Source organism: Tursiops truncatus, chromosome 11 (assembly GCF_011762595.2).
Source record: "Tursiops truncatus isolate mTurTru1 chromosome 11, mTurTru1.mat.Y, whole genome shotgun sequence".
Classification (NCBI taxonomy): domain Eukaryota; kingdom Metazoa; phylum Chordata; class Mammalia; order Artiodactyla; family Delphinidae; genus Tursiops; species Tursiops truncatus.
In genome coordinates this window covers 639805-659975 of record NC_047044.1, presented here as the reverse complement: position 1 = coordinate 659975, position 20171 = coordinate 639805, and the positions used below count along the sequence as shown (strand labels likewise).

Below are 20171 nucleotides of genomic sequence, written 5' to 3'. Positions count from 1 at the left end.
TAGCCTGAAAGCTTCTACTGTTGCACAAGGATGTTTGGGAACAAATAAGCTTAGCATTTAAGTCAGCACCAAGCGCGAACAGGAAAATTGAACAAATGCAACCAAAAGTTGGTTCTTTGGAAACACTCCTAAGATTGGAAAATCACCCTGAAATCCTGTTTTTAAATGAAGAACCCACAGTATTCACCATTAGGAATAAAGAAAAGGGCACGGTCACAGCCGTGACGCAAGGAGAAGTAGAAAACCGGGGTCCCGGGACAGAGCTCACAGGGCTCTCAGGATGTGCCTGCAAGAGGCCAGTGCCTCTGGGGCTCTTATGACCGCCCTGCGCCCAGGCCCCCACTGCTGCTGGATGCGGAGTCCTTGCTCCATTGCAGCAGCTGGCGAGCAAAGCAAATACGAGGAGAAAACTACAGACAGTCTACCTGAGGACTAGAGACGGAACTTCCTAATGAATCCTAATTACTTAGCAAAATTTGGAAGAGCAGCCATGAACACCAGGGTCACTGGGATGCCCGCTCCCCGGGACCCGCGAGTCCTGAGCCCCCCAGGGAGCCTGGCGCCCAGTCCCCCCGCTGCCACGGCTGGCTGTCCCCGCAGGGCGCCCGGCTTGGGACTCACCTCGTCCCCGGGACTTGGCCGCGGGCTTTACGATCCAGATGTTCCGAAGCCCGTCGATCTCCGTCTGAGGGTTCACAGAGGTGATTTTCTTCAGCAGAGCTTGGCACTGCGAAAAGTAATTTCTGGAATTGGAGATGAACGCCTCGCCGCTACAAAGCAAGATCCAGAAAGCCCGTGAGGCTCTGAGGGCGGTGCCCAGGTGCCAGCAGGTGGCCGCCCGAGGAAAGGGCGAGGGGCAGGCTCAGAACATCCTCCTGCCTGCCCGACGGGTGCCCGGGAACGTGGCCTGTAGGGTGGTGGGGACCCCCGATTTGAGGACACCCCGGGGCGCTGTGCCTGGGCCCAGAAAAGGTGCCGGGACATGAAGGCCAGGGTTCTTGTGCCGGACCCACGTCAGGGTGGCCCTTGCAGGCCCGTGTGGGAAAGCCGAGCTGCCCACGCCGGCAGCACCCAGGGTCCTGCAGCTGACGCGGGCTGGACGCCAGCTTAGTGTCCCGTGGGCTCGACTGCCAGAGTGGCTGGTGGCCACACGGTCACGGCAGCCATGGGGCCGCCCCGGGAAGCCACCGTAACTGAAGGGAATAAGGGAGGCAGACGGCACAGCTGTCTGCGTGCGTTCAGAGCTCGATGCTGGTGCGTCCCTGAAGCCTGGGACCAGGAGCCCCACCCCCGCCCGGGCCGCATCGCAACCCCACGCGAGGGTGGACTGCAGCAGAGGACACTGCGCTGGGCCCCGAGGCCACCTGCCACCAACTGCGGGGATGGCCCTGGCGTGGGGAAAAAGCCTTCTGGGACACGGACGTCTGTGCACAATGTTGTGCCCACCCTGCTGGGAAGGGGGGGCAACAGGGAGGGAGTAGCGATGAGTGGGGTCCCCTGTGGTGGGGGAGAGGCCCCATACCGAGGAGCAGAGTTTGGGGCGTGAGAAAGCAGGAGCCCCCTTTGGTGCAGGGAACGTGGGTGACGAGTCAGACGGGGCCACGCCCCCTGGTTCTAACAGGACACACAGAAGGGGAGCCCCCGGAGCCCCCTGGCCCACCTTGGTGGTGCACACGCTCTACCTGACCCCAGGGAGAAGACAGGACCTGGCGGAAGCAGGTGTGAGTCCCGAGCTGTCTGTAACCCTCCCGCCCGGCAGCAGAGACCGGCCCGGATGCCGTGAGAAATGAGGCAGGTCCCCGAGAGCCCAGCCTGATGGCCAGGGGCAGAGCTGCCCAGGACACCAGCAAATGCAATCTCGACTTGGGCTCAGGAAGAAGACAGGGGTTGATCTTCCCCCAGGGAAGGGTCCCCACTGTCTCCCCAGGGTGTCCAAGCCCTTGCAGCGGCATCCGGGCAGGATGGAGTCCCCTGTGAGTCTGTGCATCACAATAGGAAAACAGTCGCTTCCCCCTGGGGGTTAGAGGACGGACGGGAGGAGGCGGGACCCCAGCCTAAGGCGAAGGCCTGGCCAAGCTCCCTGTCCCAGACACCCTCATAATCGCCAGAGAACAAGCACTGTCCCCCCAGATGCTGATGACAAGAAAGGGACACAGCATCTGCCCTTCTGGTCCTGACGACACGCACACCACGCGTGGGACCCCGGGCGCCTCAACAAGGAAGGAACGGGGACAGACCGAGCTAACCGCCCTCTGGTTCCCTAACGAGCCCCCTAGCTCGGAAGGTGCCACCGCGGCCCTTGCGGGGTCTGCTGCTGCCACCCACTGGTTACACCTGGGACTTCGAGCCAAGGGCACAGCCCTGCGGGGAGAGCTGCCCATTCTCGCACGTGCAGGTGCCACCCGGGTCCAGATGCAAACACTTCCAACCCCTCAAAATGCTGCCCTGGAGACCACGTCGGCCAGACCCGTCTGCCTCTACCCTGTCCTCCCCGCCCCTGTGTGGACGCCTCCAGCTTCACGCTGGGGCTCGTTCAGTCAACAGAACGACGTGGAGAGCCACGTGTGGTGCTGCAGGCATCAGCAGCAAGTTCTTCACACCGCTGGTGGTTTCCAGATTACGAATGAAGACCCTCTGCAGATGTGTTTTCATTTCTCATGGACAAACGCCCCAAGCACGGCAGAGCTGGGTCGTAGGGTATGTAGATGCCTCAATTTATACGAAATGCCTGAGGCTTTTCTAGACAGGCTCCACCCATTTCCAGACACCCCCGCCGCCCCCCCCCAGCAGATTTAGGCTCCGGCCGCTCCACATCTCGGCTGACCTTTCAGCCGATCCTGTGGGTGTGCAGTGGCGTCTCTGTGGTTTTAATTCACCCTTGAATTATGAATTCAGTGATGCTAAGTGTCTCTTCATGTGCTGATTGGCCGTTTGCTGTCTTCTTATGTGACATTTCCCATGGGATTGTTTCTCTTACTGATTTATGGGCGTCCTTTAAACATCCTAGATCCGAGACCTCTGTTGGATATACGTGTTGTAAATATGGTCCTCCAGTTTGTGGCTTGTCTTTTCATTCTCTTTGTAGTGTTTTTTGATAAACAGAGTTCTTAATGTCAATAAAGTACAATTTATCAACTTTTAAATTATGATTAGTGCTCTTAGAGAACTATTTAAGAAATTTTTCTTTTTTTTTTTTGCGGTACGCGGGCCTCTCACTGTTGTGGCCTCTCCCTTTGCGGAGCACAGGCTCCGGACGCGCAGGCTCAGCGGCCATGGCTCACGGGCCCAGCCGCTCCGCGGCACATGGGATCTTCCCGGACCGGGGCACGAACCCGTGTCCCCTGCATCGGCAGGCGGACTCTCAACCACTGCGCCACCAGGGAAGCCCCCTTGCATGGATTTTGATGGGGATTACAATGAATCTATAGATTAGTTTGGGAAAAACAAACATCTCTATACCACTGAGTCTTCTAATTCATGAATGTGGTTTTATACACACACACGTACACACACATACACACAACACACACACACACTTATTGGGTCTTTAATTTCTCTGTATAATTTTATAATTTTCAGTTTAGGGTTTTCCTTGTATTTTGTTATATTTTTTCTGGATATTTGTAGGTTTTTGATGTTATTGTAAATTTCATTTTGTGACTGTTACAGAAATACAGTGGGCTTTGTATATTGACCTGGTACCTAGTGATCTTGCTAAACTGACTTAATTATGATACTTTCTTTATGATTGTTAAAATTTTCTATGTGCACAATTAGGTCATCAGTAAGTAAAGAGTTTTATGTCTTCCTTTCTGATTTTTTGCCTTTTCTTTCTTTTTCTTGTACTATTAAACTCAACAGATTGTTCAGTCAATACTGACTAGATGTCACGATAGTGGGAATTTTTGTTTCATTCTGATTTCTAGGGGAACGCTTTCAGTTCATGACCATTAAGAAATATATTAGCTTTAGGATTTTTGTAGATAAACTTTATCAAATTAAGGAGGTTTCTTTCTTTTCCTAGTTTGCTAAAAACAGCAACAAAACTTAACATGGACACATTGAATTCCATCAGTGTTTTGCATCTACTGAGACGCTCATACAGTTTTTCTTCTTTATTCTGTAAACACGATGAAATTTACCAATTTACTTTTTTTTCCAAAAATCTTATTGTGGTAAAATACACATAACATTAAATTTACCACCTTAAATATTTCTAAGTACACTCACGTTGTGCAAATATCACCACCATCATCTTGCAAACTGAAACTCTGTACCCGTGAACTCCTAGCCCCTGGCAACCACCATTCTACTTTCTGTCTCTGTAATTTTGATGACTCTGAGTACCTCATATGAGTGGAATCATACATTATTTATCTTTTTGTGTCTTGCTTATTTCGCACATTATAACGTTCTCAAGGTCCATCCACGTTGTAGCATTTGACAGAACTTCCTTCCTTTTAAGGTTGTAGAATATGCCACTGATCAACTTTTGGATGTTAGACCGACCTTGAGTCCCTGGAACTCAAGACTGGAAATGACGAAATAAAATTGTTTTCTACAATGACATATCCTGTATGTAGAAAATTCTAAGGAACACACACACACACACACACACACACACACACACTGCAAACTATTAGAACTAATAAATGAATTCAGCAAAAAGTCACAGTTACAAGATCAATATACAAAAATCAATTGCATTCCTATATGCTACCAACAAAAATCCTAAAATTAAAATTAAGAAATTAATTCCATTCATAATAGTATTAAAAATAATAAAACATACAGGAATACATTTAGCAAGAGAAGTATAAATTTTGAACTCTGAAAACTATAAAACATTGTTGATACACATTTTAAAAGTCCTAAACAAGTGGAGAAGCATTCTATATCTATGGATTGGAAGACTCAGTATTATTAAAAACCAGAAAATACAACCCACAGAGACAGAAAAAGATTAGTGGCTGGAGAGGACGGGGGTTCTGAACAAAGAGTGACTGAAGATGGGAACAAGGGAATTTTATGGGGTGATGGACATGTCCTAATACTGGATTGTGGTTTTCTACAACTTTGTGAATTTACCAAAAATCATTGAATTGTACATTTACAATTAATGGAGTCTATGGCATTCAAATTATAACTCAATAAATGTATATGGAAGAAGTGGAAACAATTGGATTCCTCCTGTATGATTACGAAGATTTATGGTGGCAAAGACTGCCCTGCTGTGAGTACACCAGTCTGTTTGCTGATCGAAGGGTTAGTTCCATTTCAGCTATATTAATGCTACTCTGATTTATGACAAGGCCGTACAGTGGGAAAAGAAATACTTTTCAATAAATTATAAGTCATTTCCAATATTCATATGGAAAAATACATCTTGATACCTACCTAACCCCATACACAAAAATCAACTCCAAAAGGGCATGTGTAAAAATATATGAAAGGTAAAATAATGAATATTTTAGAAGAAAACATAGGAGTATAAATTCATGACTTGGAAACAGCAGGGACTCTTTGAATAGTATTATAAAACATCAATCATGAAGAGAAACTAAGATAATTGGACTCTATTATGACTAAAGATTTTCACTCTATCAAAACACATCTTGAAGAGAATGAAAAAAAGCCACACAATGGGAGACAATAGAAGGATGGGCAAGAAACTTGAACAGTGAATTCACAAAAGAGCATATCCACATGGCTAATAAACATGAAAAGATGACAAACTGCACTAGTTACCAGGGCAATGGATCTAGAAGGATTCATATGTGAGAATAAATAGAAAATTTCTGGAAAAGGGAGTAAAGGGAATGGACTATTTCTACCATGAATTAAATCATAAATATACAGTAATTAAAAATGTACAGGACTATCACTAGGTAAAAGATAGCAAGGTCAGTGGAAGAGAATATATAGTTTAGAATTAGACTCAAAGATATTAGAAAGACTGTCATGATGATGAGAGATGAGACCAGTGTAAGAGACATGTGGGACACAGTCTAACATATGTGTAATTGGAATCCAGACAGAGTTAGAGGAAGAATGGGGCAGAGGCAATACCGGAAAAATTAATGGCCAAGAATTTTCCAAATTTGATGGGAAGCTCCAACTAACAGATAAAATAAGTCCCACAAACCCAAAGCCAGATAAATACAAAGAAAACTGCTCCTAAAAGCATTGTAACAAGACTGCCGAGAACCAAAGATAAAAAGAAGATCTTAAAGCACCCAGATAAAAAGACACTACCTTCAAAGGACACAAACAATACTACAGACGATTTGTAAATAAAAATTATGAAAGCCAGAAGATGATAGAACAATATATTAAAATGCAAAAGCGACAAAAACCTCTGCAAAGCTAGAATTTTATTCAGGTGAAAATATCTTTAAAAAATGAATGTAAGGGGGCTTCCCTGGTGGCGCAGTGGTTGAGAATCTCTCTGCCAATGCAGGGGACACAGGTTCGAGCCCTGGTCTGGGAAGATCCACATGTCGCGGAGCAACTGGGCCCATGAGCCACAACTACTGAGCCTGCGCATCTGGAGCCTGTGCTCTGCAACAAGAGAGGCCGAGATAGTGAGAGGCCTGCGCACCACGATGAAGAGTGGCCCCTGCTTGCCACAACTGGAGAAAGCCCTTGCACAGAAACGAAGACCCAACATAGCCATAAATAAATATTTTTTTAAAAAGTGAATGTAAGGACTTCCCTGGTGGCACAGTGGTTAAGAATCCACCTGCCAATGCAAGGGACACAGGTTCAAGCCCTGGTCCAGGAAGATTCCACATGGCATGGAGCAACTAAGCCCGTTTGCCACAACTACTGACCCCACGTGCCACAACTACTGAAGCCCACACACCTAGAGCCCTTGCTCCACAAGAAGAGAAGCCACCACGATGAAAAGCCCACGCACCACAACGAAGAGTAGCCCCTGCTCACCTCAACTAGAGAAAGCCCGCGCAGCAGTGAAGACCCAATGTGGCCAAAAAATTAATTAATTAATTTTAAAAAATGCTTAACTTTTAAAAAAATGTAAAATTCTACTTCTTCAGACAAAATAATCAGAGGGTTCTTAACCAACAGATTGTCACTAGAAGAAATACTGAAAGATGTTTTTTAGGATGAAAGAAAATAATAATGAAACTGCAGAAATGAATGAAGGTCCCTTAAAAAGGTTAATACGTAGGAAAATATAAAATTGCTGACTATTTAAAGCAATAATAAATACCTCACATGTAATTAAAACATGTGTAGAAGGGAGGATTCTGGAAAGATGGCAGAATAGGAAGCACCAGGAATCTGTCTCCCCACCTAGACAACAATTGCACTGGCAGAATCTGATGCAACTGTTTTGGAACTCTGGGGTCTACTAAACGTGTGCAACCTCCGAGGGAAGCCTTAGACAGTAAATCGAAGTTAATTTTGGTCAGTACCAGTTCTTATTACCGTGGCAGCTCCGCGTCTCCCACCCCTGTGGCAGGCAGCTGTGCATGGGCTCTGGGGCAGCGTGCACACAGCTTGCAGGCGCCAGGGCGGGGAAAGAAAGGACCCTGTCCTCCAGACATTGGGGATCTGTGCTCTCTCTGATCACTGATTGCTCCTCCTGATGATAGAGGTACAGACAAATCAGACAGGCCGCCATTATTGCTGGACCTCCCCCCACAATGTTATAAGCCCCACCCCCTGCAGCTGAAGAGCCTTCCAGGAGATTTAAAGGGCCAGCACCCTTCCCTCCCCTTAATTTTATTCTTCTTCCCTTTTGGAGAGCCAGACATTAAAAGACTAGGACATTTTAAAACAACTGCATATAAAGGGAAAATTAGAAAGTGACTGTGCATGCCCAGAGAAAGGCATAGAAAAGACCTAAGAAGACCTTAAATTTACACCTCAGGCACAGAGACAGACTACAGAAATCAAAAAACCAAAAACAATAAACAGAAACAATAACATGAAACAGCAAGCCCTGGAGAAGGAGGAGAACCTGATTCCCAGAGTTTCCAGCTCGCCATAACTAGAGAAAACCCACGCAGCAACGAAGACCCAACACAGCCAAAAATAAAATAAATTTATTTTAAAAAATTTAGCTGTAAAAAAAAGAAGTCCCTTCTTATCAGTTATTATTTTTAATGTAAGTGGACTAAACTCTCCAATCAAAAGACATAGATCTGCAGAATGAATTTAAAACACATGATCCAACCATATGCTGTCTAGAAGAGACTCACTTTAGATCTAAGACACAAATAGACTGAAAGTAAAAGGATGGAAAAGATATTCCATGCAAACAGTAACTAAAGAGAGGAGATGTGGCTATACTAATATCAGACAAAATAGATTTGCAGTCGAACAAGTTACCAGAGATAAAGAAGGACATAATATATTAATAAAGGTTACATCTTCTTCAGCAAGAAGACATAATGATTATAAAAAGTTATGCATCTAATGACAGACCATCAAAGTACATGAAGTAGAAACTGACAGAATTGAAGGGAGAAACAGAGAGTTCTACAATAACTGGAGACTTCAATACCCTACACTCTCAATAATGAATAAAAGAGCAAGACGGAAGATAAGGAAATAGATGACTTAACACAGTAAATCAACTAAATCTAACAGAAACACACAGAACACTCAACCCAACAACAACATACACATCGTTCTTAAGTGCACATGAGACATTCTCCAAGATAGACCGTAAGTTAGGCCACAAATTAACTCTTAATAGGTTCTAAAAGATAGATATCATACAAAGTATCCTCTCTGATCACAACGAGATGAAGTTAGAAATCAATGACAGAAGTACAACTGGAAAATTCACAAATCTGTGGAAATTCAACAACACTTTCTTAAACAACCAATGGATAAAAGTAGACACCACAAGGGAAATTAGAAAATACTTAGAGATAGGAACTTCCCTGGTGGCACAGTGGATAAGAATCCACCTGCCATTGCAGGGGACATGGGTTCAAGCCCTGGTCTGGAAAGATTCCCACATGCCATGGAGCAACTAAGCCCGTGTGCCACAACTACTGAGCCTGCGTTCTGGAGCCTGAGAGCCACAACTACTGAGACCGTGTCCACAACTACTGAAGCCCGTGCGCCTAGAGCCCCGGCTACGTGACAAGACAGGCCACCGCAATGAGAAGCCTGTGCACCGCAACGAAGACCCAGTGCAGCCAAAACTAACTAACTAAATAAATAAAATTTAAAGAAAAAAGAAAATACTTAGAGATAAATGAAAATTAAAACACAACATGTCAAAACTTATGGGATGTAATGAAAACAGTACCAAGGGGAAAATGTAGAGCTATAAAGGCTTACATTAAAAAATGAGAAAAATCTCAAACCAATAACCTAACTTTACAGCTTAAGAAACTAGAAAAAGAAGAACAAACTAAACCCAAAGCTAGCAGGAGGAAGGAAATACTGAAGATTAGAGCAGAATTAATCAAAATAGAAAAACAATAGAGAAAATGAATAAAACCAAAAGTTGGTTCATTGAAAAGATCAACAAAGTAGATGAACGTTTAGCTAGATGGACTAAGGAGAAAACAGAGAAAACTCAAGTTACTAAAATCAAAAATGATATGAGGGACATTACTACTGATTTTACAAAAATAAAAAGATTATAAGAGAGTACTATGGACAGCTGTACCCCAATAAACTGGATAATTTAGATGAAATACACAAATTTCCAGAAACACAAAACCTACCAAGACTAAATCATGAGGACACAGAAAATATGAACAGACCTATAGCAACTAAGGGGCTTGAATCAGTAATCAGAACCCTCCCAACAAAGAAATGCCCTAGACGTGATGGCTTTCCTGGTGAAATCTACCAGACATTTAAAGAAGAACGAATACAAGTCCTTCTCAAACTCTCCCCAAAACTGAACAGCTAACAAATGAATTCAGCAAAGTAGCAGCATACAAAGTCACCACGCAAAAATCAGTTGCATTTCTATTTCTCTTCTTAATTCTGTGATTGTTTTATATATTCTGATGCGGTATTCACTACATCTAAGTCCAGATTGCTTTGATTCCTTTGATTGGCTTCTTTTGTTATGAAATACCCTCTTTACGTCTATTAATACCTCAAATACAGTTGGAGATTTTAACTAAGCTCTCTCAGTATCTCAGAGAACACGCAGGCGAAGTAATCAGTAAGAATATAGATTTGAATCACTAACTTGACTTAATTGACACTTTTAATAACACACCACCTAGCAATGCAGATACACGTCGTATTCAAGTGTAAATGAAACAGTTACCAAAACAGATCAGTGCTGATCAGGGCTGAAAGGAAGTTCCGCCAAAATTCATGTTTATTTTTTATTCACAGTGAAAATCTCTATACAAAAAAGAACCTTGATCTTTATCTCTTATCTTACACAAAAGTTAAGATTAATTAATCATGAAAAGTTAAAAGTGAACGGAAAAACAGTAAAACATGTAGAAGAAATCATAGGGGAACATCTTCATGACCTCGAAGAGTCAAAGATTTCTTAACCAGCACTCGACCTACCATAATAGGGAAAAAATGAAAACAGTGGACCTCATCAAGAAATTCCACTGAAAGGTAAAAAGACAAGTCATGCACCGGGAGAAGGCAGGCTTAATGCACCTCTCCAACAAAGGACTTGGTGACGAAAATGTCGAGAACTCTTAGAAACCAACTTTATAAACAGAGAACCAACCTCTTTCTCTTTAATGATCAAAAGATTTGAATAAGCACTTCACGAGAGAACATAGCCAAATGGCCAGTAAGCATATGAAAGTATGTTCATCACCATCGGTCATCAGAGAAACGCAAACTAAGACCGCGACGAGACGACGAGGAAGGGAAAATGAAAAAGTGTGACAGTGCCGAGGGCTGTCCGCGGCGCGGGGAGTGGGGCGCGTGGACGCGTATCACGGCTGGCTTATGGAGGTGCACAGCCACTTTGGGAATTGGTTAAGACTGCTGGTATCCCACCTGCCCACCCACAGCAGAAGGAGTAAGGGCTCTGCGGTCTATTGAAAGGATGGGATTCCGCACAGCAACAGAAAAGAATGAGCTTCTGCACCGACTTGGATAAATCTCGCTGGTCTTGTGTTGAGCAGAAGAGTCACAAACGAGACAGCCCGGCCTGTACGATTCCGTGAATATGAAATTCCACAGCAACATTGGTGGAGCTGGCGGGAGTCAGAGGAGGTGTGACCTCGGTGGGGTCCTGCCTGGGAAGGGTTACTGGGGGGCTGGGGGGCGGGGAGTGTCCTTTATCTTGATCTGGGCGGTGGCTACACAGTGAGCACATATGCAGACTTGTATCCTCCTGGACAAATACCACCAGCACATGGCGCGCCCTTTACCGCATTTACATCCAGTAAAGAAGAAAGTACTTGATCCAAAGAAGGAAAGGAGGAAAACAACAGAAACGACCCGGGATGGTGTGTGTGCACCGCAGGCAGACCCTCCGAAACGAGGGCTCCAGCTTTGCTGCCATGTTCCCTCGGCGGACAGCTGCTCCCGCCGCGGGTGCTGGCCCGCCTCTGCCCCAGCGTCTCGCTGTCGGCCACCGTGAGAGGTCGCAGCCCTCCGCAGAGGGCCCCCGGGTAGTGGGGGGCAATTGAAGGTCGTGGAGTCAGGAGGCCTGGGCCGAGCAACGGCCCTGCCGGTCCCGACCACCCAGAGCCAGCCTGGCAGCCTGGCCGCGAAGGGGACACCCAGGGCGGCTGTGGCCCCAGATGACGCAAAGGACACGCAGGGTGCGCAAGGTGCCACAGGCTCGCCCGGCCGTGTCGTCCTCTTATCAGCCAACAAGGGCCTGGGCAGGCACCCCAAAAGGCACCCCAACTCCCAGACAGGTGCCCCAGACGTCCCAGGGGCCAACGTCCCCAGACAACCCCTAAAGCCCACCCGGCGTCCCCTGGATAACGCGAGCAGCGGGCAGGCCCCAGAGGGCACCGACCAGGCTTCTTACTGAATGAGCCTGTAGTACTGCTGGGTCAGGTCCTTCCACTCGTCCTCCGTGAGGTCCTTGGCGGCGTCTTCAGAGAGGTCGATGTCCTCGTGCTCCAGCCGCCCCAGGTAGGCCTCGCACGCCCTGCACGCGACGTCCACCAGCTGCCCTGAGAGGCCTGTGAGCCTCGATCCTGTGCTCTCAGGAACTGAAACCCAAGGACAAGCACGTGGGGCCTGGGCCACCACCCGCCCCCATGCAGTGGCACCACTGGGGGCACAGGCAAAGGCCACCCCACCTGTCTGTGCCTCAGGGTCTCACGGTGAGGGCTCTCGCTTCTCTGGGTAGCCGCCCTGGACACCACACCTGGGCCTGGGCAGGTAACCTTTCCCCTCCCGAAGCTGCCCCCCACTGCACCGTGCCCCCTCCCCGCCGCACCCTCCGACTAGACTCTCAGCCCCTCGGGTGGGAATGAAACAGCACTTCTGATGAGCTCTCCACAAAACCTCTGCTTCTGAGCACACACTTGGTCCTCAGTGAGAAAAGAACAGGTATTCGTGGACAGCCCTGCAGCGATGCCTGCCAGCCCTGTGGGAGGCTGGGGGAGCACCTCCCTGTACGTCTAGCACTTCTCAGAGCCCCAGCATGTGTGGGCTTTGTGGCTCTGAGCATCCGACCTCTCACACAGCACCCTCTCCTTCTGGAGCCTGTGAGTCAAGATCGCTGTTGGTCTGGGGAGCACTGAACACAGGGAGGCCCCCGCCCAGGTGAAGGCAGACCTCATGCACCTGGCCCCCCCCTCACGTGGCGGCCTGCCCCCCCCACAAAGCCAGCGGTCCCCAGGCTGGATGCGGAGATGGGGTGAGAGCTGAGCCCTGTCGTGGGGCTACGGGGCAGGAGCCTGCAGAACAAGGCTGCTTGGAAGGTGTACGGAGACACCTGCACAAGCCCCAGGCACAGCCACTGAGACGGCAGCCCTGATGGACCCAGCGGCCGCCAGCGAGCACGGACCTGGGAGAAAGCGCTCGAGCTTTGCGGTTGCTGCGGAGATTACAACATGCATTTCTTAAATGTGCTGAGGTGAACTTCACAAAATATAAAAATAACCATTTTAAAGTGAAAATTCACTTCTGGTGTCCAGCATGTAAGGAGCCTGGAAGCTGCCACTCCACCCCAACAGCAGGTGAAAACCTGAACAGACCGGAAAATCACCAGCTGTTCTTAGATCTGTCCGAGAACTGAGGTCACAGGGCAAAAGCCTGCCCCAAACTGGCGAGACGGATGGGCAGGTACAGAGAGTCACCAGAGCAGAAACCTGTGTGGGAGCCGGCGCCAGGGAAGGAAACCCACCTGCTGCAATGGACGAGTTGGGAGCCGGCGCCAGGGAAGGAAACCCACCCGCTGCGATGGACGAGCTGCTGGAGGCTCAGCGTGGACAATCCTGAGACTTAGAAACCCCAGGGCTCATCTTTGGGGGCCCCGTACTTTTGTCAGTTTTACCTCCAAGAGTCTGACCTGGGGTCACAGTGAGGATTGGAGGAAAATCCCCTTGTGTTTCTGACGGGAGAGGAGGAAAGGAACACTCTGTTCCTAACAAGGCTGCCCTCAGGAGAAATAGTCACCAGAGTGTGACCTGCCAGGGTCTGATCAGGGCCTAATCAACGCTGGGGCAGGAAAATACCCAGCTCCGCCGCCTCTAGCCATCCTATCCCACCAAAGGGGGAAAAAGGAGAAGCGGTGGTGAAGGTCACAGTCCAAGGGCACAGGCTCAGCAAAGACTGAGACCTGATCACAGGACCACAAAGCACTGTATCGGACAAAAAAAAAAAAAAAAAAAGAGGGGATTTTTTGCCAGTAGACTTGGCTTGCAAGAAATGTTAAAAGAAAGAAATCCTTAGGAGAGAAAAAAATGGCATAAATCAGAAACTCAGATCCACATAAAGAAAGGAAGAGCATTAGAGAAGGAATAAATAAAGGGAAAATTAAAACTTTACTTTTTTAATCCTTAATTGATCTGACAGAACATAATAATTTAATAATTATTATTAAAAATAAAAATAGAAAAAATATATCCAGATTATAGCTTATGGATAAGTGAAATAAATGACAGCAAAGATAGAGGGCACAGGAGGGAGGAATTAGGAATATTTTGTTATAAAATATTCCCATTACTGTAAAGTGGTCAATGTTACTTGAAAATGCAGTTTGATTCATTGTAAATGTATATTGCAAACTATAGGACGACCACTAAAAAAATTTATATATATCTATATATATCTGCTATGCTAGGAAGGGAAAGAAAATGAAATCATACAAAATGCTCAATTAAAACCACAAGAGGCAGAAAAAGAGTAGAAAACAATAGGAACAAAGGACAAGGGCAACGAATAGAAAACAGTAATAAATATGGTAGCTGTTACTCCAACCATATCAATAATCACTTTAAATGTCAACGATTAAATGTATCAATTAAAAGAGATTATACAGTGATCAAACAATAAGACCCAACTGTGTTTTCAACAAGAATTCCACTGTAAATGAAGACACATATAGATTAAAAGCAAAGGGATGGAGAGAAAAATACCCTGCTAACACTAATAAAGGAAAGCAGGAGTATCTATATTAATTTCAGACAGAACAGACTTCAGAGCAAGGAAAACTATCAGGGATGAAAAGAATGTTACATGATGATGAAGGGGTCAATACACCAGGAAGACATAGCAACACTTAACATGTACGTGCCTAACAACAGAGCATCAAAATACATGAGGCACAAACTGATAGAACTTCAGGGAGAAATAGATGAGCTCTATCAGAGTTGGAGACTTCAACACCCCTCTCTCAGAAATGGATAGATCCAGCAGGCAGAAAATCCTAAGGACGTAGGTGAACTCAATAGCACCGTCAACCAACTGGATGTAATGGACATCTATACAGTACTTCATCCAACAACAGCAGAATACACATTCTTCTCAAGCTCATTTGGAACAGTTCCCAAAATAGGCCACTTTGGGGCCATAAAACACACCTTAACAAATGTAAAAGAATAGAAGTCATAAAATATATGCTCTCAGACCACAGTGGATTAAACCAGAAATCAGAAGATACAGATAGCTGGAAAACTCCTCAGGTACGTGGAGACTAAACAACATACATCTGATAACACATGAGTCAATGAGAAGAATCCCAAGAAAAATTTTAAATATTTGGAACTGAATGAAAATAAAAATACAATTCATCAAAATTTGTGGGATGCAATGAAAGCAGTGCTTAGAGGGGAATTTATAGCACTGAATGCACATATTAGAAATGAAGAAAGATCTGAAACTAACTATCTAAGCTGTTATCTTAGGAAGCCAGAAAAAGAAGAACAAATCAAACTCAAACAGAAGAAAATAAATAATAAAACTTAGACCAGGGACTTCCCTGGTGGCACAGTGGTTGAGAATCCGCCTGCCAATGCAGGGGACATGGGTTCAATCCCTGGTCCGGGAAGATCCCATATGCCACGGAGCAACTAAGTCCATGTGCTGCAACTACTGAACCTGTGCTCTAGAGCCCGCGAGCCACAACTATTGAGCCCACGTGCCGCAACTACTGAAGCTCGCACACTTAGAGCCCCTGCTCCACAACAAGAGAAGCCACTGCAGTGAGAAGCCTGTGCACCACAACGAAGAGTAACCCCCACTCACTGCAACTAGAGAAAGCCCACGCGCAGCAGTGAAGACCAAACACAGCCAAAAATAAATAAATAAAATAAATAACTTAGAAAAAAACACAAACTTAGACCAGAAATCAATGAAATTGAAAACGGGAAATCAATAGAGAAAATAAGTGAAACCAAAAGCTGGTTCTTTGAACACATCAATAAAATTAATAAGCCTTTAGTCAGGTTAACTAAAAACAAAAAAGGATGGATGACATAAATTACTAAGATCATAAAACTAAGAGGGGACATCACTACAGATCTCATGGACACTAAAAGGATAATAAAGGAATACTGTGAACAACTTTATGCCGACGAATTTTGTAATCTAGGTGAAATGGACTGATTCTTTGAAATATACAATCTGCGAAAGCTCAAAGAAGAAGAAATAGACAATCTGAATTGTCCTATACCTATTAAAAAAACCGAATCAATGGTTAATAACTTTCCAAAACAGAAGGCACCAGTCCTAGATGGATTCACAGGTGAATTCTACCAAACATTTAAGGAAAAATGTATACCAATGCTCTACAATCTCTTTCAGATGATAGAAGCAGAGGGAGTACTTTGTAACTCATTCTCTGTGGCCAGCATTACCCTAATACCAAAACTAGACAATGGTATCACAAGAAAAGAAAACTGTTGACCAAAATCTCTCATGAACATATTTGCAAAAATCCTCAACAAAATATTTGCAAATTAAATCTAACAATTTATAAAAAGAATTATACACCATGACCAAGTCACATTTATCCCAGGTATGCAAAACTGGTTCAGCATTACATGCTTACATGCTTACATGCTGGACACCAGAAGCATTCAAGAATCAGTTCATGTAATCCATCATACCAACAGGCTAAAGAAGAAATATTACATGATCATATCAATAGATGCAAAAAAAGCACTTGATAATATTCAACACCCACTTATGATAAAAACTCTCAACAAACTACGAATAGAGGGGCTTCCCTGGTGGCACAGTGGTTGAGAGTCCGCCTGCCGATGCAGGGGACATGGGTTCGTGCCCTGGTCCGGGAGGATCCCACATGCCACGGAGCGGCTGGGCCTGTGAGCCATGGCCGCTGGGCCTGCATGTCCGGAGCCTGTGCTCTGCAACGGGAGAGGCCACAACAGTGAGAGGCCTGCGTACCACCAAACAAACAAACAAACAAACAAAAAACTAGGAATAGAACATCAAGTTGAATATCCTCAACTTGATAAAGAATATCTACAAAAAACCTACAGCTAACATTATACTTAATGGTGAGAAACTAGAATCTTTCCTACTAAAATCAGGAGCAAAGCAAGGATGTCCTTTCTCAACACTCCTTTTCAACATCATACCGGAAATCCTAGCTAATGCAATAAGACAAGAAAATTAAAAGTAAACAAATTGGGAAAGAAGAAATAAAACTGTTTTTATTCAGAGATGACATGATTGTCTAGGTAGAAAATCTAAAAGAATTAACAACAAAAAAACTTCTGGAACTAGTAAGTGGTTATGGTCAATCACTTTCCTATACACCAGCAATTAATAATTGGAATTTGAAATTAAAAACAAAATACCATTACATTAGCACTCCAAATATGAAATAAATACATAATTAAATCTAACAAAATATGTACAAGATCTATATGAGGGAAAGTACAAAACTCTGCTTACTTAAATCAAAGAAGAACAAATTAATGGAGAGAGATTCTACGGTCATGAATAGAAAAAACTCATTGTCAAGATGTCAGTTCTTCCCAACTTGATCTATAGATTCAAAGCAATCCCAATCAAAATCCCAGCAAGTTATTTTGTGGATATTGACCAACTGATTCTAAAGTTTATATGGAGAGGCAAAAAAATCCAGAATAGCCAACGCAATGTTGAAGGAGAAGAACAAAGTTGGTAGATTGACACCATCTAAATTTGAGCTTTACAATAAATCTACAATAATCAAGATAGTGTGGTATTGGTGAAAAAGAGACAAATAGATCAGTGGACTAGAGAGCCCAGAAATAGACCCACACAAATACAGTCAACTGATCTTTGACTAAGGCACAAAGGCAATACAATGGAGCAAAGACAGTCTTTGCAAACAAATGGTGCTGGAACAAATGGATATGTGCAGGCCAAAAAGAAAAAAAGAATCTAGATACAGACCTTACACCCTTCATAGAAATTAACATAACATGGATCATAGACCTAAGTTGAAACACAAAGCTATAAAACCCCTAGAAGATAACATAGGAGAAAACCAAGATGAACTTGGGTATGACGACGACTTTTCAGATACAACACCAAAGGCACAATCCGTGAAAAAAATAATTGATAAGTGGGACTTCACTGAAATGTAAAACTTCTGCTCTGTGGAAGATATCATCAACAGAATTAGAAAACAAGCTGTAAATTTGGAGAAAATACTTCCAAAAGACACATACACTAAAGTACTGGTACCCAAAATATGCAAAGAGCCCTTGAAACTCAACAATAAAACAAACACCCCGATTTAAAACTGGAGGGAAGCTGAACAGACTCCTCACCAAAGAATATATACAGATGGCAAATAAGTATATTAAAAGATGTTTAACGTCATATATTGTCAGGGGAACGCAAATTAAAACTACAGTGAGACACCACTACACACCTACTAGAACAGCCAAGGTCCAGAGCTCTGACATCACCAAATGCTCACCAGGATGTGGAGCAACAGGAACTCTCATCATTGCTGGCGGGAGCACAAAACGGTGTAGCAACCACTTTGGAACAAGCTTGGCAGTTTGTTACCAAACTAAACATACTCTTGCCATATTATCCAGCAGTCGTGATCCTTGGTATTTACCAAGTGAGTGGAAAACTTACAGCTGCACAAAAGCCTGTATGCAGCTTTAATCATAACTGCCAAGACTCGAAAGCACCCAAGATGTCCTTCAACAGGTGACAGGTTGAACAAACTCTGTTCCATCCAGACAGTGGAATGTTAGTCAGTGCTAAAGAGAAATGAGCTATCAAGGCATGACTTAAGGAGGGGTTTAAGGAGGGACCTTAAATGCACATTAGTAAGTGAAAGGAGCCTGTCTGAGTCATATACACTGTATGATTCCAACTGCATGACATTTTGGAAAAGGCAAAGCTGTGGTGACAACAAAAAGCTCAGATGTTGGGGGGCAGGAGGAATGAACAGGCTGACCACAGAGGGGCAGGAGGAATGAACAGGCTGACCACAGAGGGCTTTCAGGGCAGTGGAACTACTCTGAAAGATACTGTATCAGTGGATACATGTCATTGTACATTTGCCCAAACCAAGAGGGAACCTGATGTAACCTGTGGGGTCTGGGTGATGATGACGTGTCAGTGTAGGTTCATCACTTATAACAAATGGACCATCTGGAGGAGGATGTTGACACAGGGGAGGAAAGGGCAGAGGGTACACGGGACACCTGTACCTCCTGCTCAACTTCACTGTGGACCTAAAACTGTTCTATGAAAGTGAATAACAACAAAAAGGACTTATCTGGGTCTTGTAGGCCTAAACCCACGGTGGCCCACGACTCCCTACATGACCCAGGAGCGCCATTCCCATGGCATTCTGCTGGAAGAGACTGGGGGTCGGGCAGAGCTGCAGCCCCACCCTGGATGCACAGCTCCACGGCCCCTCCCGTCACTGTCCTCCCGGGGTGCCACGGCCTTGGCCACGCCGAGGCGGCACACACCTTGCTTGTTGCTGGGGCCACTGTCACCGGCCTCTTCCTTCCAACCCTTGGGTGTGCTCCTGCTGCAGTTCCGGTGGCTGACCACCCACTTGAGGATGCTGGAGGCCACCGTGCGCCGGAAGTCGTCTGAAAGGACACCAAGGCCTCACCCCCGTGCCTGCGCTGGGGACGGGAACTCAGCCAGCGCCAGCCATTCCCAGCCCGGCATCCCACTGCGTGTGGGGGCCTCACTCCTGCCTCAGAGCCCTCCGGGGGCCGGGCGCTCCCCCACTGTCCACACCCTCCACCTCCACACTCATCCTCCCTCCTCTGCGGAGGGGAGCCTCATCCACCCCAGGACCTCCACCCCAGCTGCGCATCCACCCTGCCTACAGGCCCAGAGGCAGAATCCACGCACCCCGTTTCCCGCCCCTCTCCTGCACCCCCAGGGCCACGGTCTGTGGCACCGTCACCACCTCTCCCTGTCCCCGTGTCCTCAGCCCTGCACAGAGGGATCCTTCTAGAAGAGCCCCCTGCTGACAGCACCGGGACCCTCCCCATCACACGAGCCCCTCCGGACCTTCCAGCACACGTTGGCTCCCACCGCTCTAACTGCGGGTGGCTGGGGGCCCTGCTGTATCCACCAGCGCAGAGGCAGCTCAGGGTCCCCCAGACCCAGGCTTGGAGCCAGGCTGCCTCTGAGCGCCTGTCACATGCCAGGGGCAGCGGCCAGGGGAGGCTCGCCTCCGTGAGGGGCCTGGGAGGCGAGGCTGCTCCCCACCCCAAGTAGCTGGATATTCCAGCAACTTCTCTCCCAAACCTGCTCCTTCCCCACCTCAG

The 20171-nt window shown here is 45.9% G+C and overlaps 1 protein-coding gene across 1 annotated transcript in view; it reads right to left on the bottom strand.

Moving 5' to 3' along the window:
• TTLL8 (tubulin tyrosine ligase like 8) overlaps positions 1-20171 on the bottom strand; it is a 63940-nt gene that overhangs the window by 23817 nt on the left and 19952 nt on the right. The window contains exons 9-11 of the mRNA XM_033865675.2: positions 19353-19478; positions 11969-12155; positions 622-770 (exon numbers count right to left, since the gene is read on the bottom strand). Coding sequence (XP_033721566.2) covers positions 622-770; positions 11969-12155; positions 19353-19478 — 462 coding nt within the window. The remainder of the gene's footprint in view (positions 1-621; positions 771-11968; positions 12156-19352; positions 19479-20171) is intronic.